General features: G+C 46.3%; 1 protein-coding gene and 1 non-coding gene across 6 annotated transcripts in view; both read right to left on the bottom strand.

The window, feature by feature from the left end:
• The window catches only part of LOC117999510 (general transcription factor II-I repeat domain-containing protein 2), a 52,186-nt gene that overhangs the window by 27,305 nt on the left and 9,060 nt on the right, over positions 1-15,821 (bottom strand). For 3 of the 5 annotated variants that reach the window (XM_034988700.1, XM_034988698.1, XM_034988702.1), the window contains exons 1-3: positions 14,954-15,020; positions 4,174-4,277; positions 702-840 (exon numbers count right to left, since the gene is read on the bottom strand). In XM_034988700.1, coding sequence (XP_034844591.1) covers positions 702-840; positions 4,174-4,272 — 238 coding nt within the window. In that variant the 5' untranslated portion in view covers positions 4,273-4,277; positions 14,954-15,020. Of the gene's footprint in view, positions 1-701; positions 841-3,927; positions 4,066-4,173; positions 4,278-14,953; positions 15,021-15,821 lie in introns of those variants that run through there. The other 2 variants (XM_034988701.1, XM_034988699.1) reach the window with 2 other exon arrangements.
• On the bottom strand, positions 9,879-9,990 carry LOC117999694. Its single transcript, XR_004676308.1, has one exon. It is a non-coding gene; the product is annotated as a U6 spliceosomal RNA (small nuclear RNA).

The following is a 15,821-nucleotide window of genomic DNA, read 5'->3' on the forward strand; positions in this document are numbered from 1 at the left end:
GTCGGGGCGCCTGGGTGGCTCAGTCGTTAAGCGTCTGCCTTCGGCTCAGGTCATGGTCCCAGGGTCCTGGGATCGAGCCCCGCATCGGGCTCCCTGCTCCGCGGGAGGCCTGCTTCTCCCTCTCCCACTCCCCCTGCTTGTGTTCCCGCTCTCGCTGTGTCTCTCTCTGTCAAGTAAATAAATGAAATCTTTAAAAAAAAAAAAGAATTTTTAAAAAGATTTTATTTATTTATTTTAGACAGAGAAGGAACATGTGGGGGAGAGGGGCAGAGAGAGAAAGAATCTCAAGCAGACTCCCCGCTGAGTGCAGAGCCCGACACGGGGCTTGATCTCACGACCTTGAGATGACCCCAGCTGAAACCAAGAGTGGGATGCTCAACCGACTGAGTCACCCAGGCGCCCCAGAATTTTTTTAAAATGTGGGTTTATAAAAGGAGTCAAAGATAATTTACTCTATGTTCCTCACATTTCTTTAACAAAACCAGGGTGCTGCTGAGGACACAGGACAAAATACACTTGGCCCCGTTTCTTGGACTCCTCCGTGTTGGGCAGCTACTCACTGGGATGCCAAGTCAAAAGAGATGTATCAGAACCAGTTTTAGGATAATGCTTAGGATACCTTAAAAGAAAACATTACATAAGTCTTCCCAGCAAATATTTTAAGAGTTATGCATACAAAGGATAACACTGTTAACGCCTACAGTATTTTGCAAAATCCTTCTGTAAATCCGTCCTGGTGTTGACAAAAGCACGTCCTTTCTCGGTTCCAACGACAAACACGTCTGTCTCATACATGGCAATGCAGGCCACTTCTGCTTTGGACTTGGCCAACTCTTTACACTGAAATAGAAACAAAGAATACAGTGTTATATACCAGGGCAGATCCAGATCTTGTGGAGCCTGAGAGATCTGTTTTAAGAAAAGGACACGGGGGCGCCTGGCTGGCTCAGTCGGTAGAGCATGTGACTCTTGATATCATGATTGTGAGTTCGAGCCCCATGGTGGGCATAGAGATTAAATTTAAGAAAAATACAAAATTAGGTACAAAAATGAGCATTCATTTAGAATGAGAAAAATCTCCAAGACAAAGAAACAAAACAAATCCACCAAGCAAATACCATAAACATCATAAAACCCAGAGAACATATTTTTCTTAACTTATTAAGTTAATATTTTTATTAACTTATGATACTGTGGCTTATAACAATAAATAATATATTTGGTCTTCCTCCACTGTTCCTGGCCCAGAGCTCCTAAAACCCTTGGAACTTCCTAAGAGAGCAACAAAGGGATCTTTTTGTCAAGGTTAATGTCAAGGTCAATGAGGGTACCTGATGGGGCTGGTTGCCAGGGGAACCAACCATGTGACTGGAGGAGCAGCACTTTCGGGCCCGCCCCCTGGCCTCTGGGGAGGGGAGAAGGGCTGGAAGTTGAGTTCAATCCCTAGTGGCCAGTAATTTAATCAATCGTGCCTATGTGTAATAAAGTCTCCATAAAACCCCAAAAGGACAGCGTCGGGAGCTTCCCGGCTGGTGAGCACGTGGGGATTTAGGGAGAGTGGTGAACCGGGAGAGGACATGGAGCCTCCACACCCTTTCCCCATACCTTGCCCATGCATCTCTTCCATCTGGCTGTTCTGAGTCACATCCTTTTGTAATAAACCGGTAATCCAGTAAGTAAACTGTTTCTCTGAGTTCTGTGAGCTGCTCTAGCAAATTAATCACACCCAAGGAGGGGGGGCTCTTTGGAACCTCCGATCCGTAGGTCAGAAGCACAGGTTGACAACCTTGACTTGATGTCAGCATCTGAAGTGAGGGGTGGCCTTGGAGGGTGGAGCCCTTAACCTGTGGGATCTTCCGCTCTCTCAACATAGACTGAGTCAGAATTGAGTCAAATTGTAGGACACCCAGTGGCTGTCAGCGAATTCTTGCTGCTTGTCAGAACTGGGGGCAGTATCTTTACCAGCTGACCTGCCTTTCCAACAGGTCTTTTTCCCCTATATTTTTGGCTACAGACTCTTTGACTGCCTCTTTCTATGACAACAATTTTAAAATATTTTCCATAGACAGACTAGAGAGATAACTTAGTATTTCCTCCAACCTGGTTGAGTATGTTTTTATTATTGATGGTAGGGATGTGCAACAGGTGAAAATTCATACATAAGACACACTTCCTGTTCATCGTAGGGCTACAGGTGTGTGTCCTACAGACAAGAAATCCGTTAAATTTACTTTGTGTAAATCCTTCCAAAGACTGAAAAGAATGTGTGGTGTATTTATAACTGCATATGCTACATTGGTAGGTATATTCCTGACCAGAGAGAACTTCTGTGTTGTTTTTTTTTAAGATTTATTTATTCATGAGAGACAGAGAGAGAGAGAGGCAGAGGGAGAAAGAATCCCAAGCAGACTCCCCACTGAGTGTGGAGCCCGACGTGGGGTGCGATCTCACGACCTGGAGACCATGACCTGAGCTGAAATCAAGAGTTGGACGCTTAACTGACTGAGCCATCCAGGTGCACCCCCACCACCACCAAAAAACTTCTTAGTTCCCAGAGGGTTGAGGGAGGGGCGGGTGGGGAGTAATTTTGTTCAATGAGTGCAGAGTTTCAGTTGAAGAAAATGAAAAAGCTCTGGATAGGGATGGTGGTGACAATTACACGATAAGGTGAATGTATTTAATGCCCTTGAACTGGTTAAAGTGGTTAAAATGGTAAATTTTATGATCTCTATCTTACCACCATAAAAACCAAAACCAAAACCAAAACTCTTAATTTTCCCCCCAAGAAAACCTCACAACTCACATCCAATCTGTTGCTAAGTCCTGTCAACTCTACAGGTCCTTCTAGAAGCATCACTTCTTCCCACCTCCATCATTCCCAGCCTTGTCCATGCCAGAAATCTCCTGCCTGAACCATAGCCTTAGCCCGCTAACTGGTGTCCCAGCATCCCACTCTTTTTTTTTTTTTTTAAAGATTTTATTTATTTATTTGACAGAGAGAGAGATAGCGAGAGCAGGAACACAAGCAGGGGGAGTGGGAGAGGGAGAAGCAGGCTTCCCGCGGAGCAGGGAGCGTGATGCGGGGCTCGATCCCAGGACCCTGAGATCATGACCTGAGCTGAAGGCAGATGCTTAACGACTGAGCCACCCAGGCGCCCCCAGCATCCCACTCTTGTTCCACGTTCACCAACTGTCCTCACAAGCACCACGCCCCCGCATGACTCCTTCACTCAGAACCTTCCAAACGTTTCCCACCACCCTGCGGAGAAAGGCACAGAACTCTACATGATCTGGCCACCTGGGGCCTCTTGAACCTTACCTCTGACCACTTCTCCTTTTCTCCCCCTGCCTCACTGTTACTGGACTTCTTAATGCTCCTTGAAAATACCACTCTTGTGGGCGCCTGGGTGACTCAGTAGGTTAAGCATCTGACTCTTGGTTTCAGCTCAGGTCAGGATCTCAGGGGCATGAGATCGAGCCCCACGTCAGGCTCCATGCTCAGCACAGAGTCTGCTTGAGATTCTCTCTCCCTCTTCCTCTCCCTTTGCTTCTCCCCTCCACTCACCCCCCTCTCTCTTGTTCTCTCTCTCAAAATAAAGAAAGAAAAATCTTAAAAAAAAAAAAAAAAGTCCAGCCCAGTCATTTTGTAGAACGTCCCTTAATTTGGCTTTGTCTGGTGTTCCCCCATTAGATTCTGGTCTGCGTTTTTGGCAGGAATGCCACAGAATTGGCAAAGACCCTTCCTGACGCATCATGTCGGGAGGCACATGATGCCAGTCTGTCCCCATTACTGCTGATGTTCACTCTGATCGCCTGATGAAGGGGGTGTCTCTCAGGCTTGTCCACTTTTATAAAGGTGCTGGTTTTCCCTTTCTAATCAATAAGTATCTTGTGATCAGATTCCTTGAGATTAAGGACATTTCTCACCAGGTTTTCACCCACACGGTCCATTTCACACGTTGGATTTCACACGTTAAATTTTCAGATCTGGAAAGCTCACGTTGATATAATTACATCCATAGCATAAGAAGTGCCTTTAACAGTGACCTGCTGAGCCCGGGACCTCTGTGAAGAAGGCTACAGTTAAATAGACAGAGTGAAATGTGGCCCAGCTCTGCTATTTCAACAGTGGTCCAACTGGGGGACATTTTATAGAACCGCAGACCGCCTCACCATGGACTCCAGAGCAGACACGAGGAACGTCACCACCATCCTGCTCTCCGAGGACTCCTCGGTTTCCACAGGCAGGGCGGACACTTCCACTTGGGCCATGATCCCTGTCCAAGAGAAGTAACAAGAAAGTGAGCGGTGGAAATCCACAGTATCCTCTAAGCATGCGTTTAGAGCTGCGAGGGTCCTCACTGATGACCTAGTTCCAACCTCCCTTTACAGGTGAAGAAACTAATCAAAGACATAAAGTGGTTTGGGGGCGCCTGGGTGGCTCAATCAGTTGAGCGTCGGCCTTCAGCTCAGGTCATGATCCCAGGGTCCTGGGATCGAGTCCCGCGTCGGGCTCCCTGCTCAGCGGGGAGTCTGCTTCTCCCTCTCCCTCTGCCCCCCATCCTGCTCCTGCGTGCTCTCTTGCTCACTCTCTCTCTCTCAAATTAATAATAATAATAATAATAAAGACGTAAAGTGGTTTGCCCAAGATCTCTGGCTAGGAATGCTAATTTTCATGAAGGGTGTTTTCCACTAAACCTGGACATCATCTCCTCGCAAAATAAATTCAAGTACTTTGCTGGAGAAGCATGTTAACCACTTCCTGATGACGTCAGTGCCCGACACCACACTCTGACTCCCAGCCACAAAAGAGAGAGAAATGGGTTTGTACACTCAAGGAGGGAAGAGATGATCCCAGCTAAGATTTCTCTGGCATAAAAGCTCACTCAAAATTCCTCCGAGTTCTAAATCAAGGTAGCATCCCAAGATGTCTCTGAAAAAATTTCTCTAACACCATAAAAAGGATTTTTTAAAAAAATTTATTTATTTGAGAGAAAGAGAGAGAGAGCACAAGCAGGGGAAGCAGCAGAGGGAGAGGGAGAAGCAGGCTCTCCAATGACCAAGGAGCCCAACGCAGGCCTCGACTCGAGGACCCCAGGATCACGACCCAAAGGCAGATGGCCAACCAACTGAGCCATCCAGGCACCCCCATCAAGAGGATTTTTTGAAGTAGAGCATTCTAAAGAAATACTGCTGGCTATGTTATGGCCCCAAAGCAGCTGGATTAATTATATTTGTAAGCAAAAGATAAATTAACAGATAACATGAATAAGTACATGGAAGGAAGCCGAAAGATAGATCGAAGGGAGTGAATTATGGTGGTTGTATAAGGTTATTCAGAAATATTCACATACGTCTCTCTCTCTCTTTTTTTTTAAGAATTAATTTATTTATTTGACAGAGAGGGAGAGAGCACAAGCAGGGGGAGTGGCAGGCAGAGGAAGAGGGAGATCAAATTGCTTTGGTTAAAAATTTGTTTTTTTTAAAGATTTTATTTATTTATTTGAGAGAGAGAGAATGAGAGACAGAGAGCAGGAGAGGGAGGAGGGTCAGAGGGAGAAGCAGACTCCCTGCTGAGCAGAGAGCCCGATGTGGGACTCGATCCTGGGACTCCAGGACCATGACCTGAGCCGAAGGCAGTCACTTAACCAACTGAGCCACCCAGGCGCCCTGGTTAAAAATTTTTATAAATCTGGGGCACCTGGGTGGCTCAGTTTGGTTAAGCATCCGACTCTTGATATCAGCTCAGGTCTTGATCTCGGGGTCGTGAGTTCAAGTACCGTGTTGGGAGGCTCCCAGCATGGAGCCTACTCTTTTAATAAATCAGTCTCCCTATTATGAAATAGAATGTGAAAGGTGAATGGGACTTCATACCAGGCATGACCTGGCCATGAACAAGTAAGGAAATACACACGCTTCAGTTTGGACCTTTTATTTTTATTTTATTATTATTATTTTTTTAAGTAGGCTCCATGCCCAGTGTGGAGTCCAACATGGGGCCTGAACCCATGACCCTGAGATCAAGACCTGAGCTGAGATCAAGACTTGGATGCTCAACAGACTGAGCCACCCAGGCGTCCCCAATTTGAAGCTTTTAAATAATTATCTTAAAATAAAACTTTGATTCTCCGTATCACACCCATATTTGAGAACAAGGAGAAGTCTGTCATTATAAACTACTTACACGTGGGTAGTTTATAAAATGAAAAAAATGACTAGGACATGGCCTTCTACGTCCTTAAAATAACCTCCAAGTTCAGAAGTCTCTCAATGAAGCAGACCAAAAAGCAAAGTGGAGCACCCATCCCTGAACTCAAACATTGTTCATGTCTGCAGATTTTATTCAGCAAGAAGAAAAATCGTTAAAATGATCATTCACTGTCTCCTTTTGAAAAAGTTTTTATTATAAAAATTCTTTAGCTGAGCGCCTGGGTAACTTGTTTGGTTGAGCGTCCAACTCTTGATTTTGGCTCAGGTCATGAACTCAGGGTTGTGGGTTTGAGCCCTGGGTCGGGCTCCACGCTGGGTGTGGAACCTGCTTAAGATTCTCTCTCTCCCTTTCTCTCCACCTCTTACCACACCGCCCCACCCCTGCTCACGATCTCTCAAAAAAAAATTCTTTATAACTGCTGTAAACTAAATCCTCACTGGGATTACATTTCATTTCTTTGAAACATCTGTTCGTGTCATTAAAAAAAATTTTTTTTAAGATTTATTTATTTATTTTAGAGAAATCATGTGAGCAGGGGGAGGGGCAGAAGAAGAGGGGTAGCGAATCCTCAAAGTAGACTTGCCTCCGAGCCCACCATGGGGCTTGATCCTGGGACCCTGAGATCATGACTGAAGTTGAAATCAAGCGCCAGCCACTCAACCAACTGAGCCACCTAGGCACCCCCAAAATTTTTAAAATCAAGGTATATTTTATGGAAAGTTCACTTTTTAAAAAAGATTTTATTTATTTGACAGAGAGAGAGGGAAAGAGAGAGCACAAGCAGGGGGAGCAGCAGAGGAGAGGGAGAAGCAGGCTCCCCACTGAGCAGGGAGCCCAATGCGGGGCTCGATCCCAGGACCCTGGGATCATGACCTGAGCTGAAGGCAGACGCTTAACTGACTGAGCCACCCAGGCGTCCCTGGGTTAACTTTGATTGTAATACTGCTTTATGTAGAATATTTTTGTTGATAGGAAATATACACTGTTAAGTATTCAGGAATAATGGGGCCACAGGTTGATAATTTCTCTCAAATGGTTCAGAAAAAATAAAAGTTCTTTGTACCATACTCCCAACTTTTCAGCAAGTTCAAGATTATTTCAAAATTTTAACAATTATTTTTAGAAACTGACCATACTCTGTGTCAATTATTTGTACATTTCTATTTTCAGGAATTGTATGGTCCATCCTATGGGTTATATACTTCTTTTTTGGGGAAATCAGTCTCTAGAATGCACCATTAAGAATTCAGATTAAATTCTTTCATGAGAAGGGCACAACTTTAAATGATTTTTATTTTATGCAAAATAAGTCTGTTGGCGAATCTGGAGCTTTCACTCCAAAGTCCTGTCTACACTTTTAGAAATCAATGGCATTACTTGGTTGAAACAGTGAAATTATTTTCCCATTGGAAGTTACAAAGATTTAAAAATGAGCCTTTAAATATATTGAACATGTGTCCAATTTTTATCTAAGATAAAGCAAATATTTCTTTTTAAAAAAGACTAATATGGGTAAATTTGCACTGTTCTAAAAGTAAACTAGCAATCAAAACCCTTTAATATGTTATTATTATATAATAATATAATAACTAAGACTAAGTGGGACTTAGTTGTGACTAAGAGGGGCTCCCGGCTGGCTCAGTTGGTAGGGCATGCAACTCTTGATCTCAGGGTCATGAGTTCAAGCCCCATGTTGAGTGCGAAGCCTACTTAAGAAAAAAAGGAAACTGTGACTAAGAAACTGATATTCTTGACTAGTATCTTTCAGAGTAAACTAATTCCAATACTGTTTTAAAAAACAAAACAAACCAAAAAACCCTTCTTACACAACAGAGTCCCATCTTACAATGGAAGTAGGCACGCCCAAAGGCAAATTCACGCATGGTCAAAATCATCTTAGGAAGCAAAAAGTACCTGTCCCAGAGAGAACATTTTTCTTCTCTGATTTCTTTAATTATTTAGGGAAATGATTTTCCTCTTTATCACTAGATGCAACTTCGCCAACACGGCACATTTTTTCACATAAGTGGTTCTAAAATGTGTCAACCCCGCTGGGGTGGATTTGAGCTGTTTATCAGAAGGCCATCCTTCTTTGGGGGAGGGCTTGGTTCCCTTTGCTTTTAGAATTTTGCCATCAATAGTTAAGCCTCCAACTCTTGATTTCGGCTCAGGTCATGATCTCAGGGTCATGAGATCGAGCCCCGCTTTGGGCTCCAAGCTCAGTGCAGAGTCTGCTTGTCCCTTTCCCTCTGCTCCAGCCCCCCAATCGTGCTCTTTCTCTCTCTCTTTCTAATAAATAAACAAATAAATAAGTAAAATCTTAAAAAAGAAGAGTTTTGGGGTGCCTGGGTGGCTCAGTCGGTAAGCGACTGCCTTCGGCTCAGGTCATGATCTCAGGGTCCTGGGATCGAGCCCCATGTCGGGCTCCCCGTTCTGCGGGAAGCCTGCTTCTCCCTCTCCCACTCCCCCTGCCTGTGTTCCCTCTCTCGCTGTCTCTCTCTGTCACTCTCTCTCTGTCAAATAAATTTAAAAAAAATCTAAAAAAAAAAAAGAGTTTTGCCATCAATAGCTATGTCTTTGGAGTTCATGTCTTCCAGCCATAACTGTAATACTTTTCTGTCTCTCTAAACTCTTATCACCTACTTGGCTGGTCATCAAGCAGCTACTGGAACACGAAATGCCCTTGTTTGATGACTTGCACGTTGACGGCATGAATACTGGATTCCCTGGTGACCCCTCACCAAGTCCTGCTGGCCAGTTTTCCCTGCAGTCTAGACACGGATGGCTGTTTCTTCCATTAATCACCCAGTGAAGTAGGTTAGGGGCCATGATGTATGAAAAACACACATTTTTGTTTTAAGATTTTATTTATTTATTTATTTATTTATTTATTTATTTATTTATTTATTTATTTTAATTTATTTGACAGAGAGACAGTGAGAGAGGGAACACAAGCAGGGCGAGTGGGAGAGGGAGAAGCAGGCTTCCCGCGGAGCAGAGAACCCCATCGATGTGGGGCTCGATCCCAGGACCCTGGGATCATGACCTGAGCCGAAGGCAGACGCTTAATGACTGAGCCACCCAGGCTCCCCTTAAGATTTTATTTTTAAGTAATCTTTACATCCAATGTGGGGCTCGAATTTACAACCCCAAGATCAAGAGTCGCACGCTCTACCGACTGAGCCAGCCAGGCGCCCTGAAAAACACACATTTTAAAACACTGGAGTCACACGTGGTGTTTTTTTTTTTAATTTTTTACACGTGGTGTTTTGAGATGTTCACGTTGAGAGGCCCCAGAGAACTGAGACCATTTAAGGGGCTGGCATATTCCAGGCTCCCGTCTCCCACATGCTCCTCCACTGGAATGACAGAGAGTGCCTACAATATTTATTTCTTTGTTTGTTTAAAGATTTTATCTATTCATGAGAGAGAGAGGGTGAGAGAGCACAACTAGGGGGAGGGGCAGAGGGAGAAGAAGAAGCAGACTCCCCCGCTGAGCACAGATCCCAACTCAGGGCTCAATCCCAGGCCCCTGAGACCATGACCTAAGTCAAGGTCAGACACCCAACCGACTGAGCCACCCAAGCTCTCCCTATGATATTGAAATAGTGATTGTTCTCATTTCATGTCTACAGTTCAACCATGGTTAAACTCTCAAAAGTTAAACGCATGTATGGTACCTCTGTACCTATTATTCTGCGTGTCATCCTCGCATCCTTGCCATGCTAATCTTCTCTGTATTGTTCCAACTTGAGCATAGGTGCTGCTGAAGCGAGCACCATTGTATCTATTATTTTGCACAATTCCTTGCATAGAGAAGTTTCAACAAAGCCTTTCTCTAAAACACAGAAGTATATTGCTTGACTGGCATCTTTTAGCATGAGTGGTACAAGTATCATTTCTGTTAATTATAGCACAGTAATCCCCACCTAAGAGGACTGTGACGTCAAAACTCTGGTTTATTGCACAGAATAACAGGCAGAATTAAGCTAGGTGGAAGTGAGATATTAGCAGTTGGTACCAACTGTGCGTGATACCAGCGATGACAAAAAAATTCAACGTTGCATAATTATTGCTTTGTTGCATCCTTTACTTAACAACAAATGGAGGCAGGAGCCTTGTCTTTTCTATTTGATGACTTAGAATACCCCGTGCACTAATGGAACATCAACAATAATGAAACATGGGAGGAGCTCCTGCCTGGCCCAGTCCATAGAGCATGGGACTCTTGGTCTTGGGGTTGTGAGTTCAAGCCCCCACATTGGGTGTAGAGATGACTTAAATCAAAATAATGAAACATGATTAGAAGCTGACCTGGGGTCTCCCACCCTGAGAACATTTTCCTGAAAAAAAAAAAAAAAAAAAAGACAAATTACTGCATTCTAGCAAAGCTAAAAATCCTTTTTTAAAAGATTTTATTTGAGAGGGAGAGAGCACAAGCAGAGGGAGCAGGTGAAGGAGAGGGAGGGACTCTCCTGCTGAGCAGGGAGCCCGACGCGGGGCTCGATCCCAGGACCCTGAGATCATGACCTGGGCTGAAGGCAGCCGCCCAACTGACTGAGCCACCCAGGCGCCTCAAAGCTAAAAATCCTTAACAGGGAAAGCCTGTATCACAGAATAAAATCCCCCAGAGCCTACGGGGTGATTAATTTCTTTTCTATTCAAATCTAAAGCATAAGCAACGTTCACTCGGATCACAGGATTTACACAGTACTTAACTTTTTGCTCTTTTATTTATTACTTTTTTAAAGTTTATTTATTTACTCAAGCTATCTCTACATCCAATGTGGAGCTCGAACTTACAACCTCAAGATCAAGAGTCCCATGCTCTTCTGATTGAGTCAGTCCAACTTTTTACTCTTTTAGAAGACTGGAGATGTAAACTAAAAAAACAAAAACAAAAACCTTCTCAAATCTTACATAGTTTCCCCAGCAACCCTTGAGGACCATCTCTCTCTTCTTTTCAAGGTGATATTTTACGAATGAAAAGCAAACATCTAGGGCACCTGGGTGGCTCAGTTGGTTAAGCGACTGCCTTCAGCTCAGGTCATGATCCCAGGGTCCTGGGATCGAGTCCCGCATCGGGCTCCCTGCTCTGCGGGGAGCCTGCTTCTCCCTCTCCCATTCCCCCTGCTTGTGTTCCCTCTCTCGCTGTGTCTCTCTCTGTCAAATAAATAAATAAAATCTTAAAAAAAAAAAAAAAAAAGAAAAGCAAACATCTAGAACAGGGGTCAACGATCTGCAGCCTGTGGGTCAAATCCATTTTGTCAATAAAGTTTTATTGGCACACAGCCACACTCATTTGTCTGCATTTCATCTGTGGCTGCTTTCCTGTAAGGGCAGGGCTGCACGCATGTGACAGAGACCACATGTCCCCCGGACCGAAAGTACTTATTATCTGGCCTTTCACAGAAAAAGTTTGCTCATCCCTGATCTACTGTTCATTTCCATCATGGACAACGGTCCATCATTTGCAATGTCGTCGCTCCATTTACCAAACCTCTCACATCTTGAAATAGAGGCCCCGTTTTTTTTTCAAACCATTTCTAGGTTTTCCTAGAATTTTTCAGGTCTCCGAGGCCTTGATTTTATTTAAGTTCCTGAGGTGCCACCTTTTCCAGTCTGGGCCACAGTGAATGGGAGCTATAAACTCAGTGCTAAACCTGTTCTCCATTCCACAGAAATGTATGGAGGAGGGCGTTAAAGGTACAAACTTCCAGTCCTAAAAAAGTAAGTTCTGGGGAGCCTGGCTGGCTCAGTTGGTAGAGCATTTGACTCTCGATCTCAGGGTTGTGAGTTCGAGCCCCACGATGGGTGTAGAGATTAAATTTTTTTGAAAAAAATCTTAAAATCAATCAGTCAGTCAGTCCTGGGGATGTAATGCACAGCATGGCAGTTACAATTAACAATACTATATTATCAGGTTTTTTTTTTTTTTAAGATTTTATTATTTATTTGGCAGAGAGAGACACAGCGAGAGAGGGAACACAAGCAGGGGAGTGGGAGAGGGAGAAGCAGGCTTCCCTCCGAGCAGGGAGCCCGATGCGGGGCTCCATCCCAGAACCCTGGGATCATGACCTGAGCCTACGGCAGATGCTTAACAACTGAGCCACCCAGGCGCCCCCTACTATATGTTTAAAAGTTGCTAAGAGGGTGAATCTTAAAAGTTCTCATCACAAGAAAACAAAAGTTTGTAACTATGTGAGGTGATGTTGACTAACCTAGTTGTGATCGTTTTGCAATACATATATTAAATCACTATGTTGTATACCTAAAACTAACGCAATGTTATATGTCAATTATATCTCAATAAAACTGGAAAACAATTTAAATTTAACAAGTTTTTTTAAAGATTTTTTTTATTTTAGAGAGAGAGAGCATGTGCGGGCAAGCTGGGGGGAGGAACAGAGGGAGAGGGAGAGAGAATCCTCAAGCAGACTCCCTGCTGAGCACAGAGCCCTACGTGGGGCTTGATCCCAGGACCGTGAGATCATGACCCCAGCTGAAATCAAGAGTCCACCGCTTAACTGACTGAGCCACCAGGCACCCCCAAACTGGAAAAAAATTTAAAAGAACAACAACAAATTTCAAGACAACAAGGTATTCTATTCTGGAATTACCAAAGCATATGGAAGATAACTAGAAATAATGTGTATTTTCAAGATCATAAAATTTAAAAAAGTTAAATTTAAATGATTAACAGTCTAGAACTTTACCTTAGTCAAAATAAACTCATAAACATTTATTTTTTTTAAGACTTTATTTATTAGAGAGAGAGAGTATGCACGATAGAAAGAGAGAGGAGCAGGGGGAGAGGGAGAAGCAGACTCCCCACCAAGCAGGGAGCCTGTTGCGGGGCTGGATCCCAGCACTCTGGGATCATGACCTGAGCTGAAGGAAGACGCTTAACCGACTGAGCCACCCAGGCGCCCCCAAATCATAAAAATTTAAAACTATGTTTTGAGCACCTGCAATGTGAAAACACACTGTTCCCAAGAAGGGCACCAGGAAACAAAGGTGAGTAAAACCCACCACCAGTGCTGTCAAGGGAGACAGACCTGCATAGACACAGCAGAATAACAGGTAATAAAGGCAAAATGAGAGCCAGAACACCCCTGAGTGGCCCAGGGCATGTGGAAACAGACTCAGTAACTGAGAGGGATAAGACAATGTGAACATTATTTCCAAGTTGGGCAGCCTGAGAATGAGGGAAGTCAATGTCCAGGCTGAAGGTCCAGGGAAAGACCCAGAGCTCAGGGCAGCCAACTCCAGGGGCTAACCAGCACGCAGGCAGAACCAAGACCCAGTCCCAATCACCACTGCATAGTAACACCTGCTACTGCCTGGCACCAAATCTGTGGGTACTGATGGCCCCATGAGCCAGTCACACCAACCATTTCCAGCAGGATGCTAAAACATGAAGAAATTTCCCCTTGAAAGGCAAAGTTGGGCCCAGCGATTCGACTCCTTGGTATATATCCAAGAGAGTCGAAAATAGGTCCACACAAGAACGAGTATGTGGAGGTGCCTGGGTGGCTCAGCCGGTTAAGCATGGGACTTTTTGATTTTGGCTCAGGTCGTGATCTCAGGGTTGTGAGATCAAGCCATGTGGGCCGGTACTGGGCGTGAAGCCTGCTTGGGATTCTCCCTCCCCCTCCCACCTCCAAAAAGGAAAAAAAAAAAAAAAAAAAGCCCCCCAACAACAAAAATGTACATGAATGTTCGTGGTATTCATTATAGCCCAAAAGTGGAAACCACCCAAATATCCATCAATTGGTGGGGGAAAAAATGTGGTCTGTCCATACAACGGATTACTGTTCAGCCATAAAAGGGAAGGAGAGAAGCCGGACACAAAGATCTCTTAGGATGACCCGATCTATGGGAAACATCCAGAACAGGCAGAGCCACCAAGGCAGAAAGGACATGAGCGGTTGCAGGGGGCGGGGGCCGGGGTGGGAAATGTTCTGCGATTCGACAATGGAAGCGCACAGCTCCGCCAGTAAACCAAACACGGGCGCTCACACGCTATTAGGGCGCATTCTACTGCCTAGCTCAATAGAGCTGTTACTAACGCAGCAAAGCTTGGGTCTGACAGGCTGAGGATGCCTTTCCCCGCCTTAACTCTAAGCCACGACCATTAGGAATCGTAGGCCCCCGACCGGAGGCTCTCCTTCCGGCCTCCGCATTGCTCGTCAAGCAGGACGCCGGAGCCCGCCGCGCGGCCACGACCCACTCCAAAGCCCACGCCGCGCGCCCACCGGCCACGCGCGACGTGGGGGGCGGAGCCCGACACCTCCTCCGGGGAGCCGGAGCAGTTACCAGGCAACAGCCGCGGCCCCGCCCCCTCACCTACCCAATCGAGCACGTCCGCACGCAGCGGGCGAGCCCCACGTACGCCAGGCGGAGCGTGACCTCACGCGCACCGGGCCCAGACAGCCCAGAGCCTGCGGACGCCCGCCCCCACGACCCCGCCCAGCCAATCAGAGAGGACAGGGCTGCGCGTCCGTGCGCGCGACCGTTGTCCCCGCGGCGGGGCTTCCCCGCCCCACCCCCACTCCTGGGCCCGGCCTGCGGGGAACGGGGTTCGGGGGCCGCGGGGCGGCGACGGGGGCGCCTCCCGCCGTGCGCCTGGACGGCCGGCCTCCCTCCCCAGGCTTCCCCCTCGCCAGCCCCGCGGGCGGAGAAAGTTGCAGGAGAAGCGCCCGCTCCTAATGGCGGCCGCGGCGGGGGCGGGGTACGCACCTGAGGTCCCCGCCGGCGGGCAGCGCCGGGCCGGCCTCGGGGTCCGAGGGCTGGGCCGCCGGGGAGCGGCCGGGCGCGAGGGCGGCGGCCCGGGCGGCGAAGAGGCGGGGGCACGGCGTGGGGGCGGCGGCCGGGGCCCGGCTCTCCACTATCCCTCCTTTTTCTCTTTCTTTCTTCCCCCCCCCTTTTTTTTTTTTTTTTTTTTTTTGGCTTCCTGGAAGGCAGCCTCCACTCGTGTGTCCGCAGCGCCCCCAGTGGGAGCTGCCGTTTCCGGTGCTGTCGAATCCAGGGGAACTGCACGCTGGATTTGTTTGCACGCTGGGCCGGGGTCCGCGGCCGGCCGGGCGTGCTTCTCCGCCCCCAGCCTTTGATGAGCGGCTGGCACGTGTCTCCTCGCACCCCGACCCACCGCCGCCAGACGCGGACCTCCCTTCGTGCAGCTGCTCAGTGTGATTTTTGCACGCCTGCAACTTCTGGCTTGAAAGCGGTGAGGTTGCAATTCGAGTGACCTGGGGCTGTGCTCTAAAGCCATCGAGTTATTAGGAACTGAAAAGGCGACCTTTTGGCGGGGTCGGTGACCTCGCCCGCGGATCATGAGCTATCCATCAGATGGTGGTGGCACTCCAGCAAACAGTCGAATAGTAAAATACTGTTATTTCATCTCAGTTAAACACTTACATATTTAGGTATGCCAAAAGGAGGTTAGAATAGAAACCATTTACCCATTGCTCAGATTTTACCTAGCATGCCCTATTTACTTCATATTTTTAAGAAATAGACACAATTGAAGGCACCGTTCTCTTTCCTCCCTAGAGGTAATTACTATCTTTTTTTTTTTTTTTTAAGATTTTATTTATTTATTTGAGAC

This window comes from Mirounga leonina, unplaced genomic scaffold (assembly GCF_011800145.1).
Source record: "Mirounga leonina isolate KUSES-001 unplaced genomic scaffold, KU_Mleo_1.0 Mir_454, whole genome shotgun sequence".
NCBI lineage: Eukaryota > Metazoa > Chordata > Mammalia > Carnivora > Phocidae > Mirounga > Mirounga leonina.